The sequence below is a fragment of the Pezoporus flaviventris genome, unplaced genomic scaffold, assembly GCF_033815535.1.
Source record: "Pezoporus flaviventris isolate CSIRO_AGI_PZ_B2104156 unplaced genomic scaffold, CSIRO_AGI_Pfla_v1 ptg000083l, whole genome shotgun sequence".
Classification (NCBI taxonomy): domain Eukaryota; kingdom Metazoa; phylum Chordata; class Aves; order Psittaciformes; family Psittacidae; genus Pezoporus; species Pezoporus flaviventris.
In genome coordinates this window covers 6,809,209-6,837,185 of record NW_026892631.1, presented here as the reverse complement: position 1 = coordinate 6,837,185, position 27,977 = coordinate 6,809,209, and the positions used below count along the sequence as shown (strand labels likewise).

General features: G+C 41.8%; 2 protein-coding genes across 4 annotated transcripts in view; one reads left to right on the top strand and one right to left on the bottom strand.

The window, feature by feature from the left end:
- The window catches only part of FSHR (follicle stimulating hormone receptor), a 76,862-nt gene extending 53,279 nt beyond the window's left edge, over window positions 1–23,583 (top strand). For 2 of the 3 annotated variants that reach the window (XM_061475337.1, XM_061475335.1), the window contains 6 exons: window positions 7,506–7,577; window positions 10,068–10,145; window positions 12,613–12,681; window positions 12,797–12,871; window positions 17,675–17,860; window positions 22,266–23,583. In XM_061475337.1, the coding sequence (XP_061331321.1) occupies window positions 7,506–7,577; window positions 10,068–10,145; window positions 12,613–12,681; window positions 12,797–12,871; window positions 17,675–17,860; window positions 22,266–23,496 (1,711 nt within the window). In that variant the 3' untranslated portion in view covers window positions 23,497–23,583. Of the gene's footprint in view, window positions 1–7,505; window positions 7,578–10,067; window positions 10,146–12,612; window positions 12,682–12,796; window positions 12,872–17,674; window positions 17,861–20,359; window positions 20,729–22,265 lie in introns of all 3 variants that reach the window. The other variant, XR_009747211.1, reaches the window with a different exon arrangement.
- STON1 (stonin 1) overlaps window positions 1–27,977 on the bottom strand; it is a 230,086-nt gene that overhangs the window by 43,359 nt on the left and 158,750 nt on the right.

Genomic DNA, 27,977 nt, shown 5'->3' with positions numbered 1-27,977 from the left:
TTTCTTTAGCAATGGCAGTGCTATAGCGATGGTATGCATTAACACTTGATGTGAGATGATTCAAACCCTAAAAATACAATGTACTGATGTATGGTATAACCTTATTTCATTAGCCAGCCTCATCAAGAATGCCATTTGCACAAATATGGTTGCCACATCTGCTCCCATGGCGTTGCCATCAAAATTCAGTGATAATTGAATCCATCTTTAGAATAAACTATCCCTCAAAAATATTTTCACATCTTTTAGCTTGTGATCTTAATGTGACTAATAATCTCTCCTCTGCTTTAAAACCCCAGTGAAGTCCAATGAACTCCTTTTAAAGTTAATTGAGTTTAATGGCCGTAGCTTAAATAAGCCACCATGGTGCTCTTTGCTGGACAATGGCATGTACGCTCAGCAGTACATCAACTTAACTTTTGTATGCCCATCCACCTGAGCACACATAGCCAGTCTTTTGTTCCCAGCATATAGAAGAAGCCTTACTTCTTCAAGAAGCCTTCTATTCTCAACTCATTTAAGAAGCCTGATCATGATTTCTACATTTGAGTGTAGAAGATTAAGTGCTTAACTGTTTGGGTAGAGATGACAAGATGAAATTAGGCCAGTGGTCTAATAGGCATAACTCCCAGTAAGCTAATGAGTGTTTAAAGTCTCTGAAATTCACTAGTATTTGACAGGTTCTGGGCTCAACAACTGCCAAGAGGTATTGCTTTGAATTTGAACTTTAAGATTTGAGATTTGGACTTTAAGAGATGAGATGTATTTAGTGCTACACAAACCATCATAGTTTAAACCCTCTTTGAAGTGGAATATGTGGTTAGAGTTGCTGTAGGATTGTCACTTTCCCCAGAATTTTGACTGAAAAGTGCTTTATCAAATTCCCCAGGCGCCTTGATAAACTTTAACTTTTGTATGTGTATAACTGAAATACAGATTTTGTCTTGACGGTAGGGAAACAAAGCTTTAAGTTTGTCATGAGGAGAAACCATGGGCCTTTTTCCTTTTATTTCAAGTCTGAGTCATTCAGCAGTGACTACTGTCTTTGAATAGTTCTGGCTATTTATGAACAAAACCACAGTGATTGTTCTCCCATGTAGAATCCGCAGAACAAGCTGCTGTGGGTAGTACAGTTGTCAGGTCTACATATAGGTAGAAAGAATGAGAGCATATTCATCTCATACAGAGTTGTAGAAGAAATACAAATATACTAATGAACACATTCATTTCAGTGATGTAAGTGTGTGACACAGAAATTACAGGTCATGAGGAAAGGCTAAATCCCAATTTAAGCATCTGAAGTAGTGGAAGTTTTTCTCTAGACGTTAGTGGGTGCTTCCTCTTTTGAACATTCACCATTCCATGCTCCCATACCCATCAGCTCCAGCATTCGGAGATCCTACCTGTACATAACTTCAATTCCAGCCACACTACTATGACCTATAGAAGCAACAGATGAAAAATATAGAGGATTGCTTGTCTAACTGACCATTCCTCACTCCTCTTTAGCTAGTTTTACTCGCTAGCTGAAATCAGAGGAAAATACATGTGGGGATTTTTTAAAGGTTTCTCCCTTATGGGCATACAGGACTGGAAGTTACTCTCCAGATGACTATATCCTATTTCTTACTGGCTCCATTCCATGTATCCCATTAATTAAGTGTTTAATTGACATTATTGATGCTCTCTGTTGTTCCCTGCTCTCTCTCTTTTTCCCAGGGCAGGCTTTTCCAGAAACTCAATGACTTGGTGACTAAAATATTTCCTCTGCTTTTATTTATGGCCACTTAATTCACATTCATTTTTGCGCCAAAGCTTTCTCTGATTTACATTGATAAAGTTAATCTTCGATATTTACTCCACTAATGGATTTATGCTGTATCCCCTTTATGCCTTCATTTTAGGTTGGAAAATAAAACCTAAACAACTCTTATACAATGATAGATAGTACAGAAGATGCAGGTTTTACTGCTGCAAAGATGAACAGGTGAATGTGTCTTTCATGCTAATGACAAGGTTTGAGGTAGCTGTGCTGGGGATATAAATCAGTGCAACAACTTTGGCTTCAGTGGAACTACAGCAGTTCACACCACGGGGATCAAGAGCAGAACCATGCATGTAGCAATGAGCTGGGTGTGCTGCTGAGTTACATCATGCTCAGGTCACTCTTTCTACGTAGTCGTACCTTCTTGCTCTCTTTGGCACATTTTTTGTAGACTGCCATTTTCTCCATCCCCTTGTGACATTCACTGGTGCTTGCAGAAAGTTTTTACTGTTTGAAAGGACAGGAGTGTTAAATTAAGAGAAAGCAGAAAACTTGATGGAAGGCTGCAAAAGAGCAGCTGCTGCAGGTAACCTAGTCCTAATATTCACCTAGCTGGGATGTGCCAGGAAGGGTCAGTTAGGGAGAACATAAGGCAAGATGCGGAGTAATGGATTGATGGGGTTTGTGTCCAGTTTTCAGGTCTTTTGTTGTGTTGTGGATATTCTTTTAGTACAATACAGAAGTAAAAGGTTGTAAATATGTGGGACTGGAGTTTAAAATAATTCAGAAAAGGCTTGGACATCTGTGTGGATAGAAACAGTATGAGCAGCTATTTGAGCTGATAAAAATGATATGAGTTTTAAGGCCTTGAAGGGAAAACTAACAGACCTTTGCATCACAGCCTAATTCTCCCTTTAACTGCTGACAGTTAGGAAAGAATAGCAAGTGATTTCATAAATACCTTGTCACAAAACGGATTGGCAGATGCTGTCTGACCACATGCAGGGTTGTGTGTGAGTGGAAAAGCAAACCTGACGCTGGTCGCACTGTCGCTTACATGGTGTTTTTGATCCCCAGCTGGGGTTCATGCCAGCTTCCCAAACAGTCCACATCAAGGCAGCAGAGCTGGAAATGGAGGCCTGTGCTCAGAGAGATCCTTGCTGCAGACCCTGCCATAGACCTCTGTAGCCATTCCTGGTCTGACCCACTGGACAGAACAGCTCGTACAGGCACCTTCTGATCTTGGTGTAAAAAGATGTAGTGGGACCCAAACCAGTGGGTCTCAGGTACCTGCCTGTTGCTGGGCTCATTGTGGTTCTTCTGAAGTTTCCAGCTGTGGTGGCATCTGGCAGGGTAGGAGACCCATAGTATGATTCTTCACACCAGTGCTTGGCTGTGATCAAACTGTTAAAACACAGAAAATCTCATGGAAAAATACATATTTACTGGCAGTTTTCCTTAAAAAAAGAAATTAACCAGTGTTAATGGCTGATACTGAGCCTAGGCACCACAACCTATCAGTTTAATCACCTTTACAACGTGTTGCTTGCAAGGCTTTTCCCATGCTTCCTCAAAAATAACTCTATAGCCAGTAGGTCTTATTTATGGGGAGGCAAGAAGCTTTGGCTAGCTTTGGCAGTCCTCTCATCAGCTTCATGGGCTCGTTACAGCCACTAGCAGTTAAACATTAACATGGTTTTATCTGTCAGCTTGCATACAAATACGTTCCCTGCTCACCCTATTCCCTTTGTCTCCTGTATCATCATTGCTGGTATGGCAAAAGCACAAAGGAGGGAGAAATGCTGAAGAAATGCAATACTGAACTATTCTTAACCTAGAAAAGAAAATCTTTCTCACTGGTCTTTTAGAAGCAGTGAAGAGAATTGCTAATTGCTCTTCTTGGATGTAAGCCAAAGAGACAGACTGCTTCCAAATGGTAACTTATTGACCTTTTCATGGGTACAAGATTATTTATCTGGCTCTCATTAGGGAGAGCTGTGGCATTGTCTGTTTAATAATGTAGTGATGGCTTCTCAAAGCTATTTCCTTTCCAGAATTAGTTCTCATGTGGAATCTGTGTCCTTTGGTCCCTTTTTTACAGTGATGTGTCAATGTTCTGTATTAAGCAATCTCAGCCTAAAATAGAAAGGTCTAAACATTACGCTCCTTTCACATCAGTTTTGAGGGCATACAGCTGGATTGTTGGAGGGCAGGGAAAACATAGGTTGAAAAAGCATGCATTTTATCAGCAAAATAGTTTGCATTGTGGAGAGCAAAGCCCGTCTCCAAAGTCTTGCAGCTGATTGTGCCTGCCTGGTCTTATTTTGTGGAGGATCTGGCACATGTACCTGGCATGCTACCTAAACCCAAACCGCAAAATTCACAGCATTGCTGACCCTTTGCGTGGAGTTGGCTCTTCAATAAACAGAAGTGATGCTCCTCTCCTTCCTTTTGCATGGCAGCCTCACGGTTAAAGAAAGACCTTGCGCCTGAAGCGGGTGGTATGGATTACATGCTCAGTTTAGCCTGGAAAGCTGGGACACATACGTCAGAGGGATCCCTTGCTGGAGTGATCTGTGGGTAGTGAGGCCCTGGCACAGGGTGCCCAGAGAAGCTGTGGCTGCCCCATCCCTGGCAGTGTTCAAGGCCAGGTTGGACGGGGCTTGGAGCAACCTGGTCTAGTGGAAGGTGTCCCTGCCTGTGGCAGGGGGTTGGAACTGGATGAGCTTTAAGGTCCCTTCCAACCCAACCCATTCTGTGATTTTATGAATCAGGCTCACATGCAATAGAAAGTAACCAGCATGATTAAAAGACACAGAAGGGAGTGCTGTTGTGTTTATCTCTGCCTACCTCCGGTTTGCACGTCAACAAATACCCACAGTAAGTTGATGAGGTAAACTGCTCCCAGTTTTGTCAGAGTTAGCCCCTACCAATTGGCATCAGTTGGCATCCAAAAGAGCAGACGTTGCTGTATTTGGAGAAAAACAGTGAGAATCTTCCAGGAATTACCTTCTGAAAGATTTAGTTTTTTCTCTGCTGATCATGGTGCTATGTTTTCTGAAGTGCTGAGTCCGGTAAGCCTTTCTAGCAAGGCAGTTAATGCTTTGGAAAGCAGCCATCAACCATCTGAGAAACAGGTTCTTACTGAGCTGCTTACGCATGGCAAGCGGGGATTCACTCAGATTAAAGAGGACACCTGTTTAAAGTGAGGTTACTAAGGATGTATACATTAAATGGTAAATATATTGACAAAATTGTCCTGCAGGAAAGATACTCAGTAAATTGGATTATCTACATTCTAACAAGATTATCCACTTAAAGGCCTCTGGGATTTGCTGGCTGAATAAAAGGAGAGGGAAGATCTAAGCTGCAGCCTAACTAAATATTTTTTAGTTCTTTTTCTCCAGTTAATGGCAAGAGCACCCTCTCCTCTCCTACTCTCAGTCACCGCTCTGTGCAATCAGTGCGTTGTGCCACCTGTAGATTTACTTCAGTATGTAATGATTTGTCAAAGCTGCTTTCCTCTTTATCTCATGCTGCTCAGTTGACATCAGTACAAATTGAGCCCTGAACACCTTGGGATTACTGGAAAGATCAGGGCTGTGGCATCAGCCAAGGCCTTGAATGTGGTTTTTCACACACGTGGTGAAAGCCCAGGCTGTCATTTTGATGTGTTGGGAGTAAGTTGCAACTGGGAGCAGAGTTTGAATAGCATATGTTAGAGTATCATCACCTTTCATTACAGCAACATGAGGACTGAGATTTTCCTCAAGGGAGGAAAGCTTCTCGTGTCTTCACTGTCCTACAATAGCCACACACTACTTGGCATCAGTTTGCTTTTTCATTTATCAACTAGAGGAAAAGCATGTTGTAATTCAGATTTAACAAGGGGCTTGTAAAAAGAATTGCATTCTTTTCTAGAATATGACTCATTCAAAATTAAAGGCAGCTTTCAACTAAAATCCTGTACATCACCTGTTATTTAGAGAGTGTGCTTTAAAGTGCTGGAAGGGAAGAGGTACAGGTTCTTCTGTTGCCTCTAATTTTTTCAGCTAACTCCTTTTACAAAGTATAGGTACTTTTAAGTAATAAGGGCCTTGTGAAATGTCCCTGCTTTCTATTTCTATGTGAAATCATGCTTTCTATTTAACTATAAGTAATAGCTTTTCAAAGACATTTTTGTAGAGCTTTCTTGGTCACATGTGACAGCTGTTATTTTTAAGCTAATGCAGTGTCAGACCACTGTGACTTCTGAGACAGAATAGCCATGACATTTCAGCAACTTTCCCAAATTGGCTTCTTGAATATTTGCTATATTTAAGGGTTTTTTCCTGCATACAATCTGCTACATTTTGTGATAAGATGAAACAGAACACGGCAGCTTTTCAACATCCGAGGATCACCAGGTACCACCTCGGGGAGCTCAGAGCCAGTACTTACCCAAGTGAATGAGTGTTTTATGGACCTCTGTGTCACCCCGAGTGCCCAAATGTAGGATTTGCTTTGTCACATGGAGGTGTTCATTTTCAGCTCAGATTATGAAACCTGGAAGTTTGCAACACTCCTGAAATAATCGATGTTCATAATAAACATCAAATGAATTCTGTTACTTTTTTCCAGTCTCAAATAGTGCTTTTCATCACCGTTCAGCTATTCGGGAATAAATCCAAAAAAACCACCAACCAACAGATCACATCCAGTAGTGAAAGAATATTGTTCTGTGTAAGTGCCAGGGTAAAAAATACCTTCCACATACTACTAACACATTCATTAAGGAACCGGTATTCTCAGTGACAGTTTACCTTCTCTGCCATCTCACATGTTAAAAATACAGGGCTACAACTGAACTTTGAAGAACCCAGATTTCCTCTTTGGTTGGTGAGACATTTGGTGGTTGGTGAGATGAAATGAGGCGTTTTGATGGCTGGGCAAAACTCCCAGCTGGTCAGATCCCAGGCTGGTCCAGCTCCTCCTCCCTCTTGTGCTCATCCTTCCTTCCAGCCATCAGCAGCCACCAGGCATCTCCTGCTGCATGGCAGTGTTGTTGCCCAGCACTGGCTACTACTCTAGGTAACAACATTTGTTTAGATTAGATGAGGTACAGCTCTGTGGGTACCTGTGGATGCAGGGCTCTCCTTCACAGTCAGTGTTTCTAGGATGGTGTTTCATGGACAGTGATGCTTAATGCGGTGGGAGAGGAGAGGTAGATAAATACAGTGGCTCAGGCCCATTTTGAGTCACATAAACTGCTGAAGCAGTCCCATATGTTCAGTTTGCCACTATTGGAGGTGCTGGGGTATAAAGAGTCCTAATTCTCTCTTACTTTCATGAAATAATGTTACTGCCAATGGAATTAATACAGCCTCTAGATAGAAGGTTAAAATTGGGGTGAGTTTTGTCTTGGAAAAGCTACTGTGAAAATAATTATCCTGTGTCAGTGCAGTTGGTTTCTCAGAATATGGTTGGGAAATTAATAGTGACAGTTCCCTGGGATCACCAGGAGGGACTGTGGAATGATCCAAGGTAGGGTTTCTCCCTTGACTTCAGTGGGGCAGAATTCAGTCTTGTGCTTTGCAGAAGAGCCTTTTTACATTACAGTTTCAAGTCCTATGGGCAGCTCTCCCATTTGTGGCTAAACTGCCTTTTTGGCCGCCATTTTAAGTACAATTTACTTTTGGTTTAATTATTGCTTTGCTCCTGGGGCAGAGTGAATAATCTTCATCTGTTCTCTCTCCAATAGGTTGATATCAAACACTGGCCTTCGGTTTTTACCTGCTGTCCATAAGGTGCACTCTTTCCATAAAGTTTTGCTGTAAGTTTTAGTGTCTGGTTTTCACTTTTAAAAGCTCCCTTTGAATGGTCTTCTGCTCCAACAAAACCTTTGAAGATAAGATTCCTCTTTCAAGATGTGGTTCCTCTTGTGTTTGCTTATTAGCTTCATGTGGTAGATTTTGGATTGTAATTATCTAGGGCCGATGATGATGTTGCCCAAAAGGTCTCAGTTCTCTCTAGGTCTCCCTTCCACAAAGCATTCTAACTTGCACTTTACAGACTGCTCTTCCTTTAACTACGCTGTGAGTGTGTGCCTGGGTGGCCCAGAGGGTGGGTAACAGCCTTTTACTCCCCTTTCACCAACTGAAATCCAAACCGGGCTGGTGGCAGTGGAAATGCGTTACCACCTGGTGACCGTTCTCTGGCTTGCATGGGAAGGGTTGATCTCAGAGCTGTGTCCTGTGGAGAGGTATCCACATCACAGAGTAAAAACCAGAAAGAAAACACAGGGGAATAACTCTGCCATACCCTTTTCTTTCTTTGCCACTGGCAGTAAAACTGTCCAGAGAACATTTTTCCTATGGAAAAGTCTGGTGGCAGCAGGGAAAAAATGTTTGTGTAAAGTTTTGTGTGAAGTGCTTTTTTTCACCGTAAAAGCATTGGGGATTTTGAGTAAAAAATGTGATCAGAAAAAGCTTGATTTTTTTTTTTCACTGAAAAATACCTTGATGTAAGGTTTTTAATCAGTTCTTAGCATAATTGCAGCCAGAACACAAAGGAAGCAAGCGACTATCTCTTCTCTTCCTTTGACCAAGATATATTGTTAATGCACAGGCAAAGTTCTGCACAGCCAAGTCTGTGACTAGACTTCAAGCTGCAGAAACATTAATCCTGCAATTGCTGTAGTAATGGCCATTGGTAGAAATAAAAATGCATTGAAAACATAGAGGGGGGTGCCTGAGTATATGGTATACACATATATAAGTTATATATGCACATATATAAGTATGTATATATCTGTATATATATATACACACATATATAAGTAATTCTGAGAACTGCACTTCAGGGCTCCTCAAAACCATCAAGCAAATGCAACAGATTCCTCCTAGGAATAGATATACCTATATATGTTTATCATCAGTGTTAACTAGACTTGAATGATTGTGCCCTGCTGAGCAAAAGGTTTGGGTTTTTTTTTTTCAGATGAAACACTTCACTTTGCTGTAAGAAGGGGAAGAGGTTTTAAACTGACAGAGGAGGGGTTTAGATAAGACATTAGGGAGAAATTCTTCCCTGTGAGGGTGCTGAGGCACTGGCACAGGGTGCCCAGAGAAGCTGTGGCTGCCCCATCCCTGGCAGGGATCCCTGTTCAAGGCCAGGTTGGACAGGGCTTGGAGCAACCTGGTCTAGTGGAAGGTGTCCCTGCCTGTGGCAAGGGGTTGAAACTGGATGAGCTTTAAGGTCCCTTCCAACCCAAACTATTCTATGACTCTAAGAATAGGTAGGACTTGATACTGCTTGAGTCCCAGACTAGACCTTGGTTCAAACTCTGGCCCCACTGAGGTCAATAAGATAACTCCCATTGGCTTCAGTTGTGCCAGTATTTTAAGTCCCAAAGATACATCTTGATTGGCCACAGATGTTTATAAAGGGCTGGTGCAGGTCTTTAACAAAAGGATACACTTCACTGCATGGATGCAGCACTCCCTCCCTACTCCTACCTCTGCTGACCTCAGTTTGCAGAATGAGGCCTCTGTGTAAGTATCACTTAATGCAGAGCTGTGGCCAAACTCAGCTGTCAGCGTGAGATAATTCTGGAGCTGCACTTAATTTCAAGCTTTCAGATAATTTATTTCATACTGTGCTTTCCAACAGAAACAGCATGAAAACAACCGTATCTCAGGCTAAATTATGAGTAATCCTATTTAACTTCTTTGAGGTCTATTTTGAGCAAGCAACAGAATGTACATCTATATTAGTCAAAACTGCCGAAAGACTGACATGCCTACTTGTCAGCTCAACAAACTGCACTGACAGGGGTCCCGGGTCTTAAGTTCTTAAGCACATACAAAGCTTTTAAGGAACCCTGTTGACATGGGGGGGGGACTTCCTTCTTCTGGTTGGGAGGCTGCGGGAAGCAGCCCCTCAGCTTGCGTTTTCTGTGTAGTTCGTTTGCTGAAGGATCTCATCCACCTCAGGAGTTTTTATGAGACCTTATGAGGGCTATGAGACCAAAGCTTTTATGCATTTTAATTACTTCAGCCTATTTGGGAGGAAAGTGGGGGGGTCCTGGAAACGTTTTGCTCCAGCCTTTTTTTAACCTGGAAAACTCATCATTTGCACTCTGCAGACAAAACGTCTTAAAACCTTAACTTGTTACCCTTCGTCTGTAATGCTTCCTCAGATTGTATACGTGGAAAAATACTGTGGTGGAAATAGCGTACAGTATTGAAAGGCTCACAAAGGTACAAAAATATCTATTGTTGTATACACGATCCAATGGTTTCCACTGTATTTTATTTTTCAGGGATATTCAAGACAATCTCAACATACGTACAATTGAAAGGAATTCATTCATGGGCCTCAGTTCTGAGAATCTGATTCTGTGAGTAAGACTTAGAAAATTCATTGATCTTCTTGTTGGCTCTTTTTTCTTGTCCTGAATAAGGTCAAGGGTATTAGGGGATGGGCACTATTTCATAAGTTTCCAAATTCAACCTGAGGTTTTAGGCTTCTTCCCTGTTCCTGAAATCCAGGTATTCTGTTAGCCTGCCATGAAAAATTAATGCCTTTGTGAGTTTTTGTTGTGTTCTAATCCTACTCTTTATTTTAGAAGCACAGCATACAGCATATTTAGAAATTACCGATGCCAAGGTTAAACACATTCCTCCTACAACAACAGCTCCATGTGATACAAATTGTGTTCAAAAGGATAGCATGACTCATAAATATTTACACTCAGACACATCATTCAAAGGCATTTATTACTCTGGCAAAATATATGCAGATGTTGTGGAAATGCACCCAATATTAATGCACTGATACAGGCCAGTTCACAACACAGTTTCAAGCTGCATGGTTAGATGACTCTACATTTGACTTGAACAGTCATGTATTTTAATGATCTGACTTCTTTGATTGCTTCTGTTGGTATATCAAAACCTACTGTTTGCTTGCTAACAAGCTGTCTTCGTTTCACCTAACCAGTGACCAGACTGGAAAACTTTCCCACTCTGTGTGTGTGTGCAGTTTGCTTCACGTCCTGAAGTAGACAAGCAAGATCTGATTGACTGAATGGGCTCACACTGATCTTTATGAGAGCAAGGTCAGACCATCAGTATTGTCCCCATCAGGGAGTGTAGTGATAGGACAAGAGGTTCAAACAGGAGATTAGGTTACGTGTGAGGAAGAAGTTCTTCCCTGTGAGGGTGGTGAGACCCTGGCACAGGTTGCCCAAAGAAGCTGTGGATGCTTTGCCCTGCTTCCTGCAATGTGTGCAAGGAGAACTGGCCACCATCACCTGGTCACATAATGTCCTGATTCTGCTATAGTTCTCCCTTTGGATAGAGGCCCTGCCTGTGTGCTTTGACAGTCCCTGATTAGGCTTTCCTAATCAGGAAGCTCTGCATCTCTGCCTCCGTTGTCACTTGTTGGTAATGTAAGAGTTAGTGGAGTTGGTAAGGCTGGAAGGGAGAGGAGAGTTTGTGTCAACAGAAACTTGTCTCTGCGTACTATAATGAGGCCTTGGGTTTTAGGTAAAATCCTTTTTTACTCTTTTTACTGTTTGAATTCAATTAGCCAGGTGATGGGACTATATAGTCCACACTGTATGGCAACAGTGACTCTGGTTTTACAAGCTTAGTATCTCATTTCATAGCATCATGTTCAGTGAAAGAATGCAGTAAATGCTAATCTGTGATTAAAAGCATATATATCATCCTGACAGTTATGAATGGACAAGATCAATGTAATATAATAAATGTTTTAAATGCTATAAGCAGGGACATGTCTCTCATCTGTGCCTGCTTAACTCCTGCCTACTAGCGCTTGCAAGTGAAGGGGACGGTGACAGTTCTCCTCATCTGACCTTACAGACATTATAGACACAGAGCTATGTACATCTGCCTGTCACGGTCAGAAGGGTAATCCTTTCAGCCAGCCCCATAACTGGTTTTCATGCTGACCTTAGCTCACCACTTCAGACCTTATCTAAGTGGGTCACTCACGTTCCCAGCATTCAGTGTGAGTTAAAACATCCAGGTTTGCTGACAGTTTAATTAAATCAGCCCATTTTTGCCATCAATCAGACCTGTCACTGCCTGTTGGAGAGGGTGTGAGTTGCAAAGTGACATTTAAAGCGAGATGAAAGATTGCATCATAAAGACGATAAATATAACTGACCCAAATGTAAATGTTTAGGATGGTGAAGGGAAGAGAGGGAAGGACATTAAACCTTAATTAGTTAATGCACTTCAGTGACAAATTGGCAGAAAGCCCCAGGAGCTTCAATTCCCAGGTTCATACCTCTGTCTCCTCTTGGGGGAGGAAGCCTTGGGAGGTGGGACTGGGGCAGCAGAGCAGACAGGGAGTGTAATTTCTCAAGGCAGCAGATGTAGGAGGAATCAGCTGCTTCCTGGGAGGTTTGGCACCACCACCACCCCACTTCGGTCCTGGCAAAGGTTAAGCTGTGGCCCAGTGTTTAAAAAGCATCTTGAATAAAGTAAAACTAAGTGGCACCAACAGCACTAGCAGGAAAGATCCTGGTCTCACCCGTCCTGGGATTAAGCTGGAACAGCCTCACTGATTCCCCCACTGCTTCCAGTACCAGCAACTTCATCAGCTCTGCCCTTGCTCCAGCTATCATCTCTGATGGTAGTACCTATCTGCCCTGCTCGTGTCTACTTTCCAAAGCCTTCCTCCAGCTCCTGGGATACTACTTGCTAGAATTTATAGACATGTCACCATTTGAATATGCATTTAATAATTTTATTTGAGGTTCCTTTCATGGATGTGAATTATATACTTATATATAGTTGTGAAGCAGGAATAAGAAAGCTTTCTCTCTGTTACAGATGGCTGAATAAAAATGGGATTCGGGAAATAGAGGATCATGCATTTAATGGAACCTTCCTGGATGAGCTGTAACAATTTCTGTTGTTTACTATTCTCAAAAGCAATCATTAGAAGGTAGTAACTGCTACAAGGGCTGTTTTCATCTCAGATTGTTTTAGCATGAATATTTTTGTGGTTTTTCAGAAATCTAAGTGATAATCACAACCTCGAAAGACTACCAAATGAGGTCTTCCAAGGAGCCAGTGGGCCTATTGTTTTGTAAGTAATATTCAGATACCATTTTTCTCACTATTAACTCCCTAGAAGAGAGTAGAGAAGAACATATAAATGCGAGTCCGGATCTCAACATCTCATAAACACTGGAGTTCAAAAGTGGAGGTATATATTGGAAGCTGTAAGTGAAATTTCAGTCTAGATCCATATTTTTACTTTGTCCTCAAGTTTTGGAGAGTATTTGGATCAGGGAATTTAAATCGAGATTCCTCTCCACAGCTGATTAAGTTCTGTAAGAGAATAGATCTGCTTTGTTTTTTTTCCAGAGAAAAATGCTTAGTTTTTTGGGTTGAGCAAGATCAAGAACAGGTGAGTGGGTCCTCAGTGCTTAAATCTGAATTGCTCACCACTGAAGATCTGCCCCTGCATCTCTAAGGCTTAATTCTGAAGATAAATTCCCTAGCCTACAGGGATAGCTAGGTATGAGGTATATCTCATGCAGTTGCAGGAAGGTGTCTTTGGTGGGTGGTAAGCTAGAAAGAAGGACCTTAGCAGTAGAGAATCCTGCAGTAAGAATGCTCATGGATCTCAGTCACCATTACCTCAATGGTTTGCCGTGGGGTCTGAAAACACCCGTAAGTGTGCACAGCTGCTTGTGTGCTCAGCACAAGGCACAACACAGAAAAGCTGCAGCAGAGACATGGGAGTCATATTTTGTCTCATCAGTTCATCAGAGCCCATCTACCCTGGATGTCCAGAGAGGGCTAAGAGTTAACCAGAAAGGCGGAAAGGGAGTCACTGGAGCTGGTGGAAGGTTTTACACGGAGGTTAGAGGGGTTAGAAATCTACAAAAGGAGAATAATGTCTGGAGTTCAGATCAGAGCTCTTCTGAAGGCCTTATTTCCACATTGTGATGGTCAGTGCACCTGTGGTACAAAGAGTTGAGTTATATGTGATATGGGTTACTGCATTCTGCTCCGCTTCTATCACTCCCTCACAGCGTCTTTTTCTTTGGAAAAGACTGCTTGTGAAGCATCGTTTGAGCAGTAAGATCATAGATGTTCCTTTTGAAGAGCATTCTTTCCTGTAGTCAAAAGTAAATGCATTTTCTTTGCAAGCTGTAGCTGATACAGTCATATTCTGGAAGTTTATCAAATTGATTTGGCTGTAGTTCAGATTCTGTTGGTAGTTCAATTGCTAACACTGAGATATTTGTGTAGGAAGTTTTCTGTTCCATTACCAATACATCCACTATTCTACGGATGGGAAATTACCTTTTTATCCTAACTGAGATCAGGATAAGAGCCTTCTTACTTATCCATCACTGTAGTGTACACCAGGAATGCACGTACGGAAATGATTGACCCATAATCATATCTTTGCTGGGACAAATAGTGTTGCTGCAACCAAATCTATGTTGCAGACTGCATTATTTTATTAGAATGAATGTCAAGATGTTTTAACTCTTGATCTTCCTGAATCAGTTTTCTACAGTCAATTTATACCAACTTCTGTTTTATAACGCAGCATATTAAAATAGTGTGAAGAAACACAAACATGAATAGTAATGTCAGAAAGCACCAATCTTAGCCCTCGTACAGGCTGCACAGTTTCACAGATCAGTAAATCAGTTCCTCTGAGGCTTATAGCTCTTCGCTGAATTAGAATATCATCATCTAGAAAGACATCAAGTTTTAAAGGATTTCAGCGCTGCCGGTAGGCAGGGAAATCAAATAGCTAATTACTCCCACACCTATACGTATTCCTTCTATAAAGAAATACACTGTATTTCCAACTTGGAATTTCACAGCTTCAATTTTCAGCCACATTGTCTCATTTAATCATCTTCTGATGCTCCCAGAGCTGTAGTGGCTTACATCAGCTTTTACTGAAGTCCTTTGGAGTTCTTTGGCTGTATCCTCACTTGGGTGCAGAGCAAGGTACGGCTGTGGTCCATCCTACCCTTGCAATTTGTCTTCAATGAGAAATCCATGTATGGGGGCCATAGGAGAGTTCCAGTTGATCGCCAACTCATCAGCTGAGTCCCTAGAGCACAGGGAAAATATTTCTCACCAATCAGTGTGATTGGTGACTCGCTGATCTCTGCTCTGATCTGTGCTCCACCAGCCAATTCTTGCTGTTTCTTTATGTGCCTTTCAGACCTCATCAGTTGGTCAGTAGTTTTGCTAATCCAGCAGAGACTCCCAGTGGGAAAGAGAAGTGATTGGAAGAGAAGTCAGATTCATTTTGCTGTTCCTGAGCTGGCTGCTGTCAAGGCTGATGACTAGCAGCCAAGCAATAATAGTACAAGCACATGTATTCCAGTCACTGATGCTTTATGGTTTGATTTCCTACTGCCACCTTATTGTCTTGTTCATCATGCTTATTTAATTTATCAAGCCTCTAACTAGAGAGCAGTGTTCCAGAGAACCTCTGCACTGAGGTCTGCATGTAGTGACTCAGTTGAGTAAGTTACTAAACCACATGCACAGTGTCTGTGTTTGCTGTTTGAGGGCTTGTCAGTGGTGTATTGGTAACTATCCGTAACAGACATACCAACAACAGCACTTTCCCTAACTCACTCCAACTTATGTGCAATAATGAGCATAAAAAAGATATTTTTTTATAAAAGAAGAAAATAATGGAAAAATATATTTAATATTTATGTAATTATTTAAAGATGCCCAGAGATCCAGTGACATTTTAGCTATTTTTTAAGTCTAAGTGATGCTCCTATTCACGGTTGGGACTCAGTAAAGATTTTTAGCTAACAAGACAAAGAAAATATTTTCCATGCTCTTGTTGAGAATTATGAGCCCTTATGAAGTCCCACCGACTCTCAGTGATGCCATGAGTGATGCTGTTAGTGGATTTAGGCAGAAAACTGCTGTTTAGTTGTTGAGACATAAGAAGTGCATACATATATATATATTTTATTAGGCAGTGGCATGCTAAGGGCAACAGCCAGTCCATGAAACAATCACGGTTGCTTATTGTATCCTAATTACCTCTTCAAGGATCTAAGTCAGGTATCGATAGCTTAAGATTTCTTGTCAGCTGCTGCTTTTAGCTCCTGTGAGAAACAGATCAGGCCCAGAACAGCCTCAGGACCACAGCGTGGCTACTCTCAGCCTGACCTGCAGAAGTTCAGAGCACTCACCCTGCCAGTAGAAGTCATGGCCCCACATTAGGGTAGGGGAGTGCAGTCTTGCTCCTCTGCTGCCACAGTTCCTGGTCCAGTTGTTGAAGGTGGCATATCCCTTCAGAGCCTGGAGGCAAAGCTTCAGCTGTGGCACAGCATGGACACAAAGATGATCTTTACCCTCTGCTGACTTTACCATCTGCTTTACTAGCTGCCTATGGATTTGTTAGACTTGGCCACCCCAAGCTAACTAACGATCACTCACTGTGAGTTCAAACAGAGCCATTTCCTGGTGTTCATTTCGCTTCTTAGAACAGAGTTGCAAATGTGGATATGGTACATAGCAGCTGTCTGAACTTTTATTACATGCTGCTAAAACCTGGTCTCCCCCTCACATGACATTTTACTGCATTAATATGATGGTAATAAAAATCTAGCTAGTCTGTGATTCTGTGTTGGGTTATAGAGATCAAACAATAGGTTATCCTGACTTCTTATTGTTATTAATTGGATAATTAATTAGATTAATTGGATACTGTACCTTGGAGGGGGCACAGAGAAAATTACAGATATTGTCAGTCCAATTCCTTGATTGGGGAAATTTCATTTCTTTTGTTGGAGACTGAAGGGCAGAACACCCTCAGCAAACACCGCAGCCTGGATCAGTCTCAGGCCATAAGAGCACAGGGGCGAAGGGAGGACAGGGTGATTTTGTGCAGTTCATTTTATTGTTGCTTCTCAGAGAAAGGAGTGTGCTCTCCTGCTGTCATGAGCCAAGGGACACAGTTTATGCCTTGGTGAGGGAAATGTGGGGATGTTTTGCCCCAGCTGTTACACCCTGGAGCCACTGGGATGCGTTCCCAAGCATTTCTTAGCCTGGAGATGGAGCACCCTTGGTCCTTCTTCCCTTTCCCCACCTTCAAGGCACAGGGCAAGATTTAGTGTTTGCACAATGGGTTTCCTTTTAAAAGCCCTAATGATCTCTTTAAGGCATTTGTAGCTGCTGCTTCCATCGCTGCCTTTGATAACTCATCCCATGCAGTAATTGCCTTCCATACAAATACATCTCTCCAAACCTCCTGTAATCTCGCCCCTTTCTCAACTTCAGTCCGTGCTGTCTTTATTTTTCAAACCTCTGGAAATGTCTTCTTATTTTTGTTCCTCACAGTTTGAACCAACTCACCCATGTCTCTCTTTGATCTCTTTCTCTTCCTAATGAGTACAGGACCTGATATCCCAACCTCTCCTCACATACATATCCCTACGCGAGTTCGTCTTTTTGTGTTTAGTGCTTTTTCCACAGCAGCCTTCCCCTGATGTGATGTTCATGCAGCAAACTTCTGTTGTGATTTCGTCAGTCTTTTTTATCCTGTAGCAGTACTGAGGGATGATTGTTGTATTTACTGGGTATTTACTAAACCCAGTACCATATGGCACTAAAGGTTTATGTCCCTGATAATTCTAACATAGAGAGTTTTTTCTGAGACCAGACTAACATCATTTGATTGTTATTGGCAATAGATATTAGTTCAGGTTTCCTGGAGGAACACGTAATTAATCCCAGGATCCTCTTTTCAGTGTACATTTCCGGCTGATCTCTTTGCAATCACTACTCCAAGAAAAAGTAGGACAGTCCAAAACACATATCCACTGTCGAGAAGAAGTAAGTTTGCGTTTTACCAAGATTTTCTTATGTTTTCTTAAAGGGATATTTCAAGGACAAGAATCAGCTTCCTGCCAAGTCATGGATTAGAACTCATTAAGAAGCTAAGAGCAAGGTCTACATACAATTTAAAAAAGCTTCCTGATTTAAGCAAATTTAGAGCTTTGATTGAGGCAAACTTCACCTATCCCAGCCATTGCTGTGCATTTACAAACTGGAAAAGACAAAAGTAAGTGATTTCATTTGTTTTTCTTTCTGGTGTCTCTCAGCAGGTGCTCAGGATGTAGGTCTCATCTCCGTGATGCTGCTTACATGAGTGTTACGGTAAGGTGTAGGGTTAGGATTAAGGAATCCACAAGTCCTACATATCCAAAGGCACCTGGGTTTCAAAAGAGATGCCAGGGGAGTATGGAACAGAACCAACACTACTCCTTCCACACCTTTCTCATCTGGGTCAGACATGGTGGTCAGGACGTAGGCCTCATCTCCATGATGCCGCTTACATTAGGGTTAGAGTTAGGGTTCAGTGATCCACAAAGCCTACAGCTCCAGGGACACTGGGGCTGCAAAAGGCATGCAAAGGTGTGCACAGGATAGCACCAACATTACTCATTCCATACCTTTCTTCTGTGGGCCAGACACGGTGCTCATGACATAGGCCTCATCTCCATGATGTCACTTACATTAGGGTTTGGGTTAGGGTTAAGGCTGAGATATTCACAAATCCTATGATTCAGGTGCATGATCCCATTCAGATTCAGGGTAGGGTTAACGTTCAGAGATCCACACAGCCTTCAGCACCAGGGGTATTGGAGATGCAGAAGACACGTCAAGGACTGCATGGCACTGTATGAACATTACTCTTTGCATACCTTTTTCATCTCATTAAATGAACTTCCTTAAAGTCTGGATGGAACAGGTCTCTTCAGTGCAGGTAAGTAAATGGATAGAAATAAACATATATACAATACATGGAGGTTCATGCTACACAGTGCACTGCCTCTCTACTAAAGGGGAATAATACATTTTGATAGGTGTGTTAGCATCAGCATTTTCCCCAGCTGTGGCTCTAGCTCCCACTAGCTAAAGGTCCATCTGTCACTGTGACCTGCTACTCTGCATCAGCCTGGAGCCATGCTGAAGACATTCAACAGGAAAAGGTTGATAACTTAGCAGGAGGTAGCTGGAGGGAAAGCTGTGATTCACACAGAAGCTGGTAGGTACTTGGCCATCCGTTCAGGAGGGTAATAGGACCACTGCATGATCTCAGACTTCTCAGGAAGCCACACTGATCTTGAAACAGCTACGAAGCGCCACAGATATAGTATCTGTCAAGTCTACATACACAACATTTTTGGACATGATTTATGAAATGGTTAATCTAGAACAGACTTTTTTCTACCCAAATCAACAGAGTCAGGGCAGGGTGTCTTTTTAGATTCCCAAAGTAGTTTTCCATGCTTATTTTAATTTTCTATTAGCAAATTGCAGTGAGACTTCAAGTATCAATGATTCTCACTGAGTATTATCAGCTCAGACTTCAAATGTACAAGTTAACTAGTTAACTGTGATGTGACCCGACTTGCCACGCACCTTCACAGGATACAGTAATTGTCCTGTGGCCGTTTGGGTCTCAAAAACCATGCTGTTTGTTAGGGGTTGTTTTATTTACTTGCAGGTAGTCCAGGCAGGATAAAAAGGATGCTTCATCACCCCCAGAAGAGCATTTCTAAGGATCATTACAGCAATTGGCATTCATATAGGAAATCTGGGAAGGAATTAAGACAGGGATGTGTGGCCCCTTTCTGCCTGCCCCACTTATGTTAGATTTTCCCTCCCTGAGACTTCTGCAGCACTCCAGATAAAATAAGTTGCCATAGTGGATCATACTTGATCACCTGTTCCAAATCCATCGGTACTGGTGAACAGGTGCTGTTGTGATAACTGAAAGCTTAAACCTGTTACAGCTGCATTGCTTTCTGAATTTTGGGGCATGTCACATCAAGCACAGCTCCTCCACACTGAGGCGCAAATTAAAACGATTTTGATGCTTTCCTTTCCCTCCCCCCCATTCCAGTAAGGATTATATTACTGGATTTTTCCAATCCAGTAAGATTTATCACACTGGCCTAACAGAAGGTGAACCGCTTTCTTAGGACAAACCCAGTGCAGTTTGCTGAACACCCCTCATGTTTTTCTGTGACTGGAAAATAGTATCCTTGAAGTGCGGATAGGGCAGAGGCTGAATGTTAAAACCCTTAACTTGACAGAGACCATTATGAACTTTAGCAAGCTTTTGGCTTTCTTTGACATAAAGATCACCATCTGCCTGAAAGAATGACATTGATGTGACTCTGTCCTTACACTCAATCATTATTCTTTGGAGGAGCTGTCACAAGAAATCCTACTTTTTATTAAAGTATGGCAGCATCAGTAGTCACGTTTGGGCCTTGTCTCATGAGAACATAGTATCAGCTGCTCACAGCTCACTTTGTGTCACTTTTTGGTGAGGATGACTGCTTTGAGATAGGGCTTAATACAGAACCCAAGTTGGGACTATTTATTCTGCTGAGCGTGTTCCTTAGCACACAATATTCTGCTGTCACTGAATCCAAATGAAGCACATAAAATAATGACTTGTGCAAAGGCAGTCATTTTTGTTTAGTTTTGTCAGAGCACTCTACCCATTTTAACTTTATCCTTTAAGTTGTCCTTACTCTATTTTCAGAGGGTTTGCTTGAGCAAAGCAACGTTAAACAGTAACAGAAGGTTACACAGAGACTGAACAAATGAACCGTGTTACGATACCTACCGTCTCGTAAGAAAGCAAGGACCCATCCCTTGCCAAAATATGTTTTAGCTTGTTGCTTTGAATGCACCACACAATCCAAAGAGCAAACAAACACCCAAGAGCAAATTGCTGGTAAGCAGTCAGTACCAAAGCAGTTTGCAACTGCCCATCTTACCTGCTCACAGTTGACCAGGAAGAAGACTCCTCACCACCCATCCTCAGAGCAAAAAGAACAGCTAAACCTCTGTGGGACTCTGGTTTTCTTTGGGACCACTCGCTGTAAAGTAACTCAAGAATTAATAGGTTGTAATAATCAGAAATATTTAACTGGCTTTACATAGCAGTCTTGTCAGGGGACAAATTTAGCTTCAGGCAGTGCCTCTGTAATTTGGGAAAAGGTTTATTTTTAACTCGTAGCTTAGAAATGACTGGATAAAAACATTTCCCTCAGTTCATTGCTGAAGCACCACCAATTGCAGTAGTTTTCAGTGCCCTCGAGTACCTTTTTCACTCAAAACTGAGGGACTTTCTTTCCCTTTATTGCTCCTTGGGGGCATATGCTCCCTTTCAGCTAGAGAACTGTTGATATATTGATCAATACACTGGACCCCTCACTCATCCTTACACGAGCAGAACACAGGGGAGCAAAATGTAATGCCTTGTTATTGCTGTTGTGACCTTCATAGTACATATTTGACCTAACAGAAAATCAGTTTTTTGCCTCAGTTGACAGGCAAGATGAAAAATATTGATAATAGCAGAGGATGTTCAGAACCTCATAGGAAATGTCCCTCACCTTCTGATGCTGGGGCTTCATTAGTTTTCCTTTCTCGCAGACCTTTGAAATTCGATTTTTGGAGGATGTAGAGAGTGCACAAAGTCAAAGGGTAAAAGTAGCTTACAAAAAAAAAAAAAAGTCTCCCTTTTAAGCTGCTACCAATTCTTTAAAGTTTTCAACCTAAAACTTGCCTAGAAAGCTCTTTTCTCAGCTGCACCACAAGTCAGGGTGGAAGATAAGAGAAAAGTCTAAGTCTAGAAATCACACACCTAAACTGATGTCTGGGCTGTGGATTAAAGTAGACAGGGCTGAGCTGTGTTGGTTTTGAAACACATTATCAGCTGTTTTATTCCCTAAATCAGATTAGGCCTGGATCCATCTTATGCAAAACTATGGATGCATATGTCTGGGACAGCAAACTTCAAAGGCAGCCTAGGAGAAGCAGTTGTAAAATCTGACCCTTTCTTTCCTGTTGATGTATTTTGATGTTTGTTTCTGAGATTGATGAAGCTGATCATCCTTCTGTCATCTCAACCAAAGCATTTCTTTCTATCATCTATCTATCTATCTATCTATCTATCTATCTATCTATCTATCTATCTATCTATCTATCATCTATCATCTATCTATCTATCTATCTATCTATCATCTATCTATCTAATCTATCATCTATCTATCTTCTGTTGGGCTAGGCATGAAGAAGGGCACAGAATTAATACTCTAGAAAATAAAGCCAAACACAAAACTTACCAGTGATAGGTTATGGGAGAAATCTACTTGAAACAAGGGAGGCTTCTTACACAATGCATTATCTATGTGCATAATGAGTGTTTCTAAGGCAAATGTTAGGCTTTCCTTTCCCTTACATTTTATGATGTTTCCAAACCTTTTACACTTCCATGTAAATATTTTTATAAATAGGGACCAGCCAGACTATTGATTTCAAACTCCAGGGTAGTCTATATAATCAGCTAACCAGGAAAACTGAGCTGTTAATGGGATGATTTTGTGTTTGTTGCATGTCATGTGCCGTCAGTTTCTAATCTACTCTTCTTAAAATTTCAGCACTGAATTACATCCAATATGTAGTATATCATCTCAGAACAAGCAAGACCTTGAGGAGCAGCCTGGCAATAAGATACGTAGACAATCTGCAGCTGAAGAGGAGAGTTCCAGCTACGGCGTAGGATTTGATCCAGCAGAGAATGAATTTGACTACGGTTTGTGCAATAAAGTAGTTAACGTAGCTTGCTCACCTAAACCTGATGCTTTCAATCCATGTGAAGATATCATGGGCTACAATACTCTGAGAATTCTGATATGGTTTATCAGCATTTTAGCTATCACTGGGAACATTGTCGTCCTCATTATTTTAATAAGCAGCCAATACAAACTCACCGTACCTCGCTTTCTAATGTGCAATCTTGCCTTTGCAGACCTCTGCACAGGTATCTACCTATTGTTTATTGCATCAGTAGATATCCAGACCAAAAGCCAGTACTACAACTATGCCATAGACTGGCAAACTGGGGCAGGATGCAATGCTGCAGGATTTTTCACAGTGTTTGCAAGCGAGCTCTCAGTCTACACACTGACTGTGATAACGCTGGAAAGGTGGCACACCATCACCTATGCCATGCAGCTGCACCGCAAGGTTCGACTTCGTCATGCTGTGATTGTAATGATTTTTGGCTGGTTGTTTGCTTTCACAGTGGCACTTCTTCCCATAGTTGGAGTCAGCAGCTACATGAAGGTCAGCATCTGTTTGCCCATGGATATAGAAACACTGTTTTCTCAGGGTTACGTTGTATTTCTTTTAGTGTTGAATGTACTCGCGTTTATGATTATATGTGCCTGCTACATCTGCATCTACTTTACTGTGAGAAACCCTAATGTGGTCTCTTCAAACAGCGACACCAAGATTGCCAAGCGCATGGCCATACTGATCTTCACAGATTTCCTCTGCATGGCACCAATATCTTTCTTTGCAATATCAGCCTCACTCAAGGTTCCTCTCATCACAGTCTCCAAATCCAAGATCCTTCTGGTTTTGTTTTACCCCATCAATTCCTGTGCAAACCCTTTCCTCTATGCCATTTTCACAAAGACTTTCCGCAGGGATTTCTTCATTTTATTGAGCAAGTTTGGTTGCTGTGAAATGCAAGCCCAGATTTACAGAACAGAGACGACCTCATCTGCTCATAATTTCCACACGAGAAATGGCCATTGCCCTCCTGCATCAAAAAGCAGTGATGGAACTACTTACACACTGGTTCCTCTGAATCACTTAAAATGAGCGCATGAATTCGTGTCTGAGGCAGTGTGATAACCAGTTTCAACTGTGAATTTGAATAATGATGTTAGCATGGCTTCTAAACTATTTTCTTTAATAAGAATAATTTATTGCCACTTCCCTAGTTTAGTTCCATGAGGAGCAGAACGCATCACCTTCGACATCTTGAGCAAAGACCAGAACTTCAGTATGTCCTGCAGCGTTCTTGTGGAATTGTTCCACAAAACGAGATTATAGACTGGTGTCTCCCACCATATAGGCAGAGACAACCCTTAATTCTAGGAAGATGTTAGCTGCTCAGTGAGAATTAAGTAGTGGTTATCTACAGTGAAAGATAAAAATATGTAGAACTAGGGGTTTTTTTGCCTGTGAAGCATGTTTTAACGATAATACAGAATTAGCTCTTTTCATTAATCATATCTCCTGGGGTTACAGGAGACAGAAGGCCAACTGAATGCCCTCCTTCAGCACAGACTTAGTACAAATGAGAGTAGTATGTGCGTTTTGTGTTAATTTACTTCTGTTGACCACAGCAGAGGGGCAGGAGGCATCTCCAGCTGACGTTTGCATGCATGAACCTGCCTTCCTCTGCACAGAAGTGTCACTTTGGGTGGGATTTGTGTTGCTGTAGCTTGGCAGACTCAGAGAACCAAATTTCATCCGAGTTTGTAACAAGGATTTTCAGGTTGGGGTTGTTTTCAAGGTGAGACAGAGCAAGAACAAGAGCAGGGGAAATCCTTCATAATAAGCGGGGTGCTTTCTCAACTTGATCTCTTAAAGTTGGGTTGAAATCACTTTTGTGTGGCTGAGCCCCTTGGGTATACAGGATGGGCCAACGGGCTGCTCTAATGTGATACCTGAGGCAGATTTGCCATACAGCAGTATTAGTGCGTTACATTATCTGGGCTATGTAAATGATAACAGACGTAGATATGGCTTTTGAAAACCTGAAGGAAAGCTTTTGTGAAATCCTAAAAGTTCTTTTACCCTTTCCCTTTTTAAAAACCCCAAACCCCTCCATTTGCACATTCAGAGGGTGGTCTGGATTGAACGACCCAAGAGAAACCACACACTGCATGTGTTGAAATAACAAAAATACCCCTTGATCAAGATTTCCTGATGGTATAAGGCTTTTGAATAATCCCTGGATGAACATATAGACTTCTTACATGATCTGAGTATCAACCTTTTTGAGGGTTAATCGTTCCAAATCACACCAACACTTGAGGGCTGGGTAGGGTTTTCTCATGCTGATTGTGTGGGTATATGGGCATAAAGAAAAAAAATAGGCCAGGAGTCTGGGCTTCATTCACACCTCACAAACACTTCACGGTTTTGCCCCATGAGATTATAAATCTGTGGAGCCTTCATGGTTAAATGTGATTTGCTTTGACTATTTCTGCCCACAAGTCCTAACATTTCAGTAGCAATTCTTGCTGCTTCTGTCCATAACTTCCCCTGTCATCAGCTTCACATTTCTGCATCTGACCTGATGTGAATAACTACAGGAGATGATTATTCATTCAGTCCTAGACAGGGAAGGAAGCGTCAGCTCCCTAGTGCATAAAACAGGGGAGATCAAAGATAATGTGTTTTGGAGAGGGAAATTTCAGTGCTCAATACAAGTAACACTCCCTCCAGGATCCAGGAGAACAAAGAATGAAAAACAGGAAAGACAGTTTATCTATCTCTGGGAAGCTCTTCTGAGGAATCATTTCTTCACAAATGCTTTATGTCACATACAGTGTACCGGTGTGCAGCCATTAAACCCCATCCCAATAGTAGTGTCTGAATGATGATATTCCAAACTGACAAATAGTCTTGTATTAAAAAAAGACTCTTCAATCTATTTTTGGGCCAGAACCAAGGGGTATTTTTTGGCAAACGCTAGCCCATTTTTGTTGATGAATAGGGCAAATTCTTGTAGTCTTACAGGCCCTGACCCTTTGCAAAGGCAGTAGGATGAGAGCTGGCAGTTCAGGAAAGCACAGGCATAGCCCACAAACCAGTCATGTAAATTCTCCCACAGCTACATCTGTCTGGCACATGAGCTTGGTACAGCTCATCTACTTCATGCAAAACCATTGCCCAGAATCAGGACATGGCTGAATATGCTTTACAAATAAATCACTCCTGAACAGCGACCTTGCAGGGTTGTGTCTTGTAGCCAGAGTGAGAGCAAAACTCTTCCTCCAGAAAAGACAAGGGATCATACTCAAAGAGAAAGTAGAACGTGTAATGGGACACTTTGCCTCATCCCTAGCAGAAAGACAGCACAGAAATGCTTGAGGCACGTGTCATCTTGCCCTGAGCTCTGAAGGTAGCTCAGGCTGTGGCACCAGCTCCAAAGCTGGGAGGACCCTGACCGTGTGGCTGTCAAGATCATGGAATCATGGAATCAATCAGATTGGAAAAGACCTTTAAAAGTATCAAGTCTGACCATTTCCCCCAGCACTGCCAAGGCCAGCACTAAACCATGTCACTGAGGGCTTTGTCTATACAGTATTGAACACTTCCAGGGATGGTGGTTCCACCATCAAGATAAAAACCTCCTTCTTATAGTCCTTAGATCTCCTTGGCTTTCACTCATCTTTGGATTTCAATTTTAAGCATCTTCCAAATTGTGAGGGGTGTTGTAGGACCTGTGTCTTGCCCTGTGCAAGATACTAGTCTACTGAGAGCAATTTTTTAAAGCAGTGTTTTTTCTATGAAGAAAGCAGTGTAAGGGGGAAAAAAAAAGCAAGATATATTTTATTCATGCCTATAATGTAAAGAAAGCCTGATGGTCTCGTGTGGATTTTCTCAGCTCTGAACAACGTGTTTATGTGTGTTATCTTTCAACTATTTTACATTTCCCTTTCCGAAATCTCTTTTAATAAAACCAATATCAAAACAAAGTGCCTGGAGAACAAGTGTGTGGCCAGAGATACGCTGACAAAGTATGCAATAAATGTTACTGCTTATCTGGAGAGCTCCGTTTATGTGGCACAGCCTCCACAGTCAGGTCACTGTGACCTACGGATGAAACTCGAATGATGAGACTCTGCAAAGAAAATGCTCCTCGAGCGTTAACAAAACACAGAAAGGGATGTTTGCAACCTCTTAAACAGGTAACTTAGCAACACTGATCTTTGTTTTAGCCAATCTCTTCTATTATTCGCATTTCTTATGAAGTAAGGCATAAATCATTGACAGAACTTTGATAGGCATTTTTCTCCTTTTTTAACATATATAAATGGCTTTTTTTATATGATGCACTCTAATTTTCTTTCCATCTGTTTTCTAGCCCGGGCTTGGAGCTTTGTTTTTTTGAGTGTTCTGTTCAAACAAGTAAGTGTGTGTCTGTGTGTACACATTGTGTGTGGGAGAGAGAGGCCACCCATAACAAGGAAACAGAGTCAAAGCCTACCTCTGACTCATGACAAAAAAAAATCAGAGTTGTTCTAAGTTGGAGCCCATTGTTAGCGTGCTTCAAAGAGCATCTGACAGTCAACAACACTGTAGTACCTATCATAGAAAGAACAGTTTGGGCTGGAAAAGACCTTAAGACCATCTAGTTCCAACCCCCTTGCCATAGACAGGGACACCTTCCACTAGACTAGGTTGCACAGCTTTCCAGCCTGCCCTTGAAATACCTTCAGGTTTTCCTCCCTACCCTTATATGGCACTTGTATTTCATCTCCACAAATCCCCAGAAAACCCCCAGTTGAGTTACAAATGTCTTTGCCCCTATGGTACGAATAACAGAGTGACAGAAAGAGACTGTGCTGGCAGTGAGGACATCATAAACAACTACTTCATCTTGATAGTAGCATCACTCTTTCAGCCATGCACCTGGTGGAGAACCCGTACGTGACACATGTATCTGGTGTCCTGATAGGAAGTGACAAATGGGGCCGCTTCGGCTTGTCGGACTAAAGGTCGTATCACAACAATTGCCACCACAGGTAAAGGTAATAGGAGCAGCTGGTCAAAAGCATCAACAGAACAAAAACTTGGCCCAGTAGAGGAAGCAACCATGCACCGTTTTCATTAAAACATTACTCTGGGGGTTGCACAGATATGCCAAGTAGGGTTTACTCATTAAAAGGCAGGTCTACATTTGAGCTTGTTAAGAATGCGAGAAGAGGCTTTGCATCCCATTTAGAAAGTCTTCAGATCATCTGACCGCATTTCTTTCCTGTAGATTCCCTCCTAATCATTCCACTGAGGACACAGCAGATAATCTTACATTTAATTTATACAGCTTTGTTGTTAAGAAGAGTTAGTAATGTGAAATGAATCATCCTTGAGGAACAATTTAACCATTCTTCCCCCTCCCCAAATGAAAGAACAGAAAAGAAAGGTGGGTCTGGTTAAATGGTCAAGTAAGCACAGACAAACCTCCTTACAGATTTGCCTCTGTAATATCTGGGCAGAGTGTAATCTCTCATTGTGTATGCAGATGTGAACTACACATACACACGCTTCTCCACAGTGAGCTT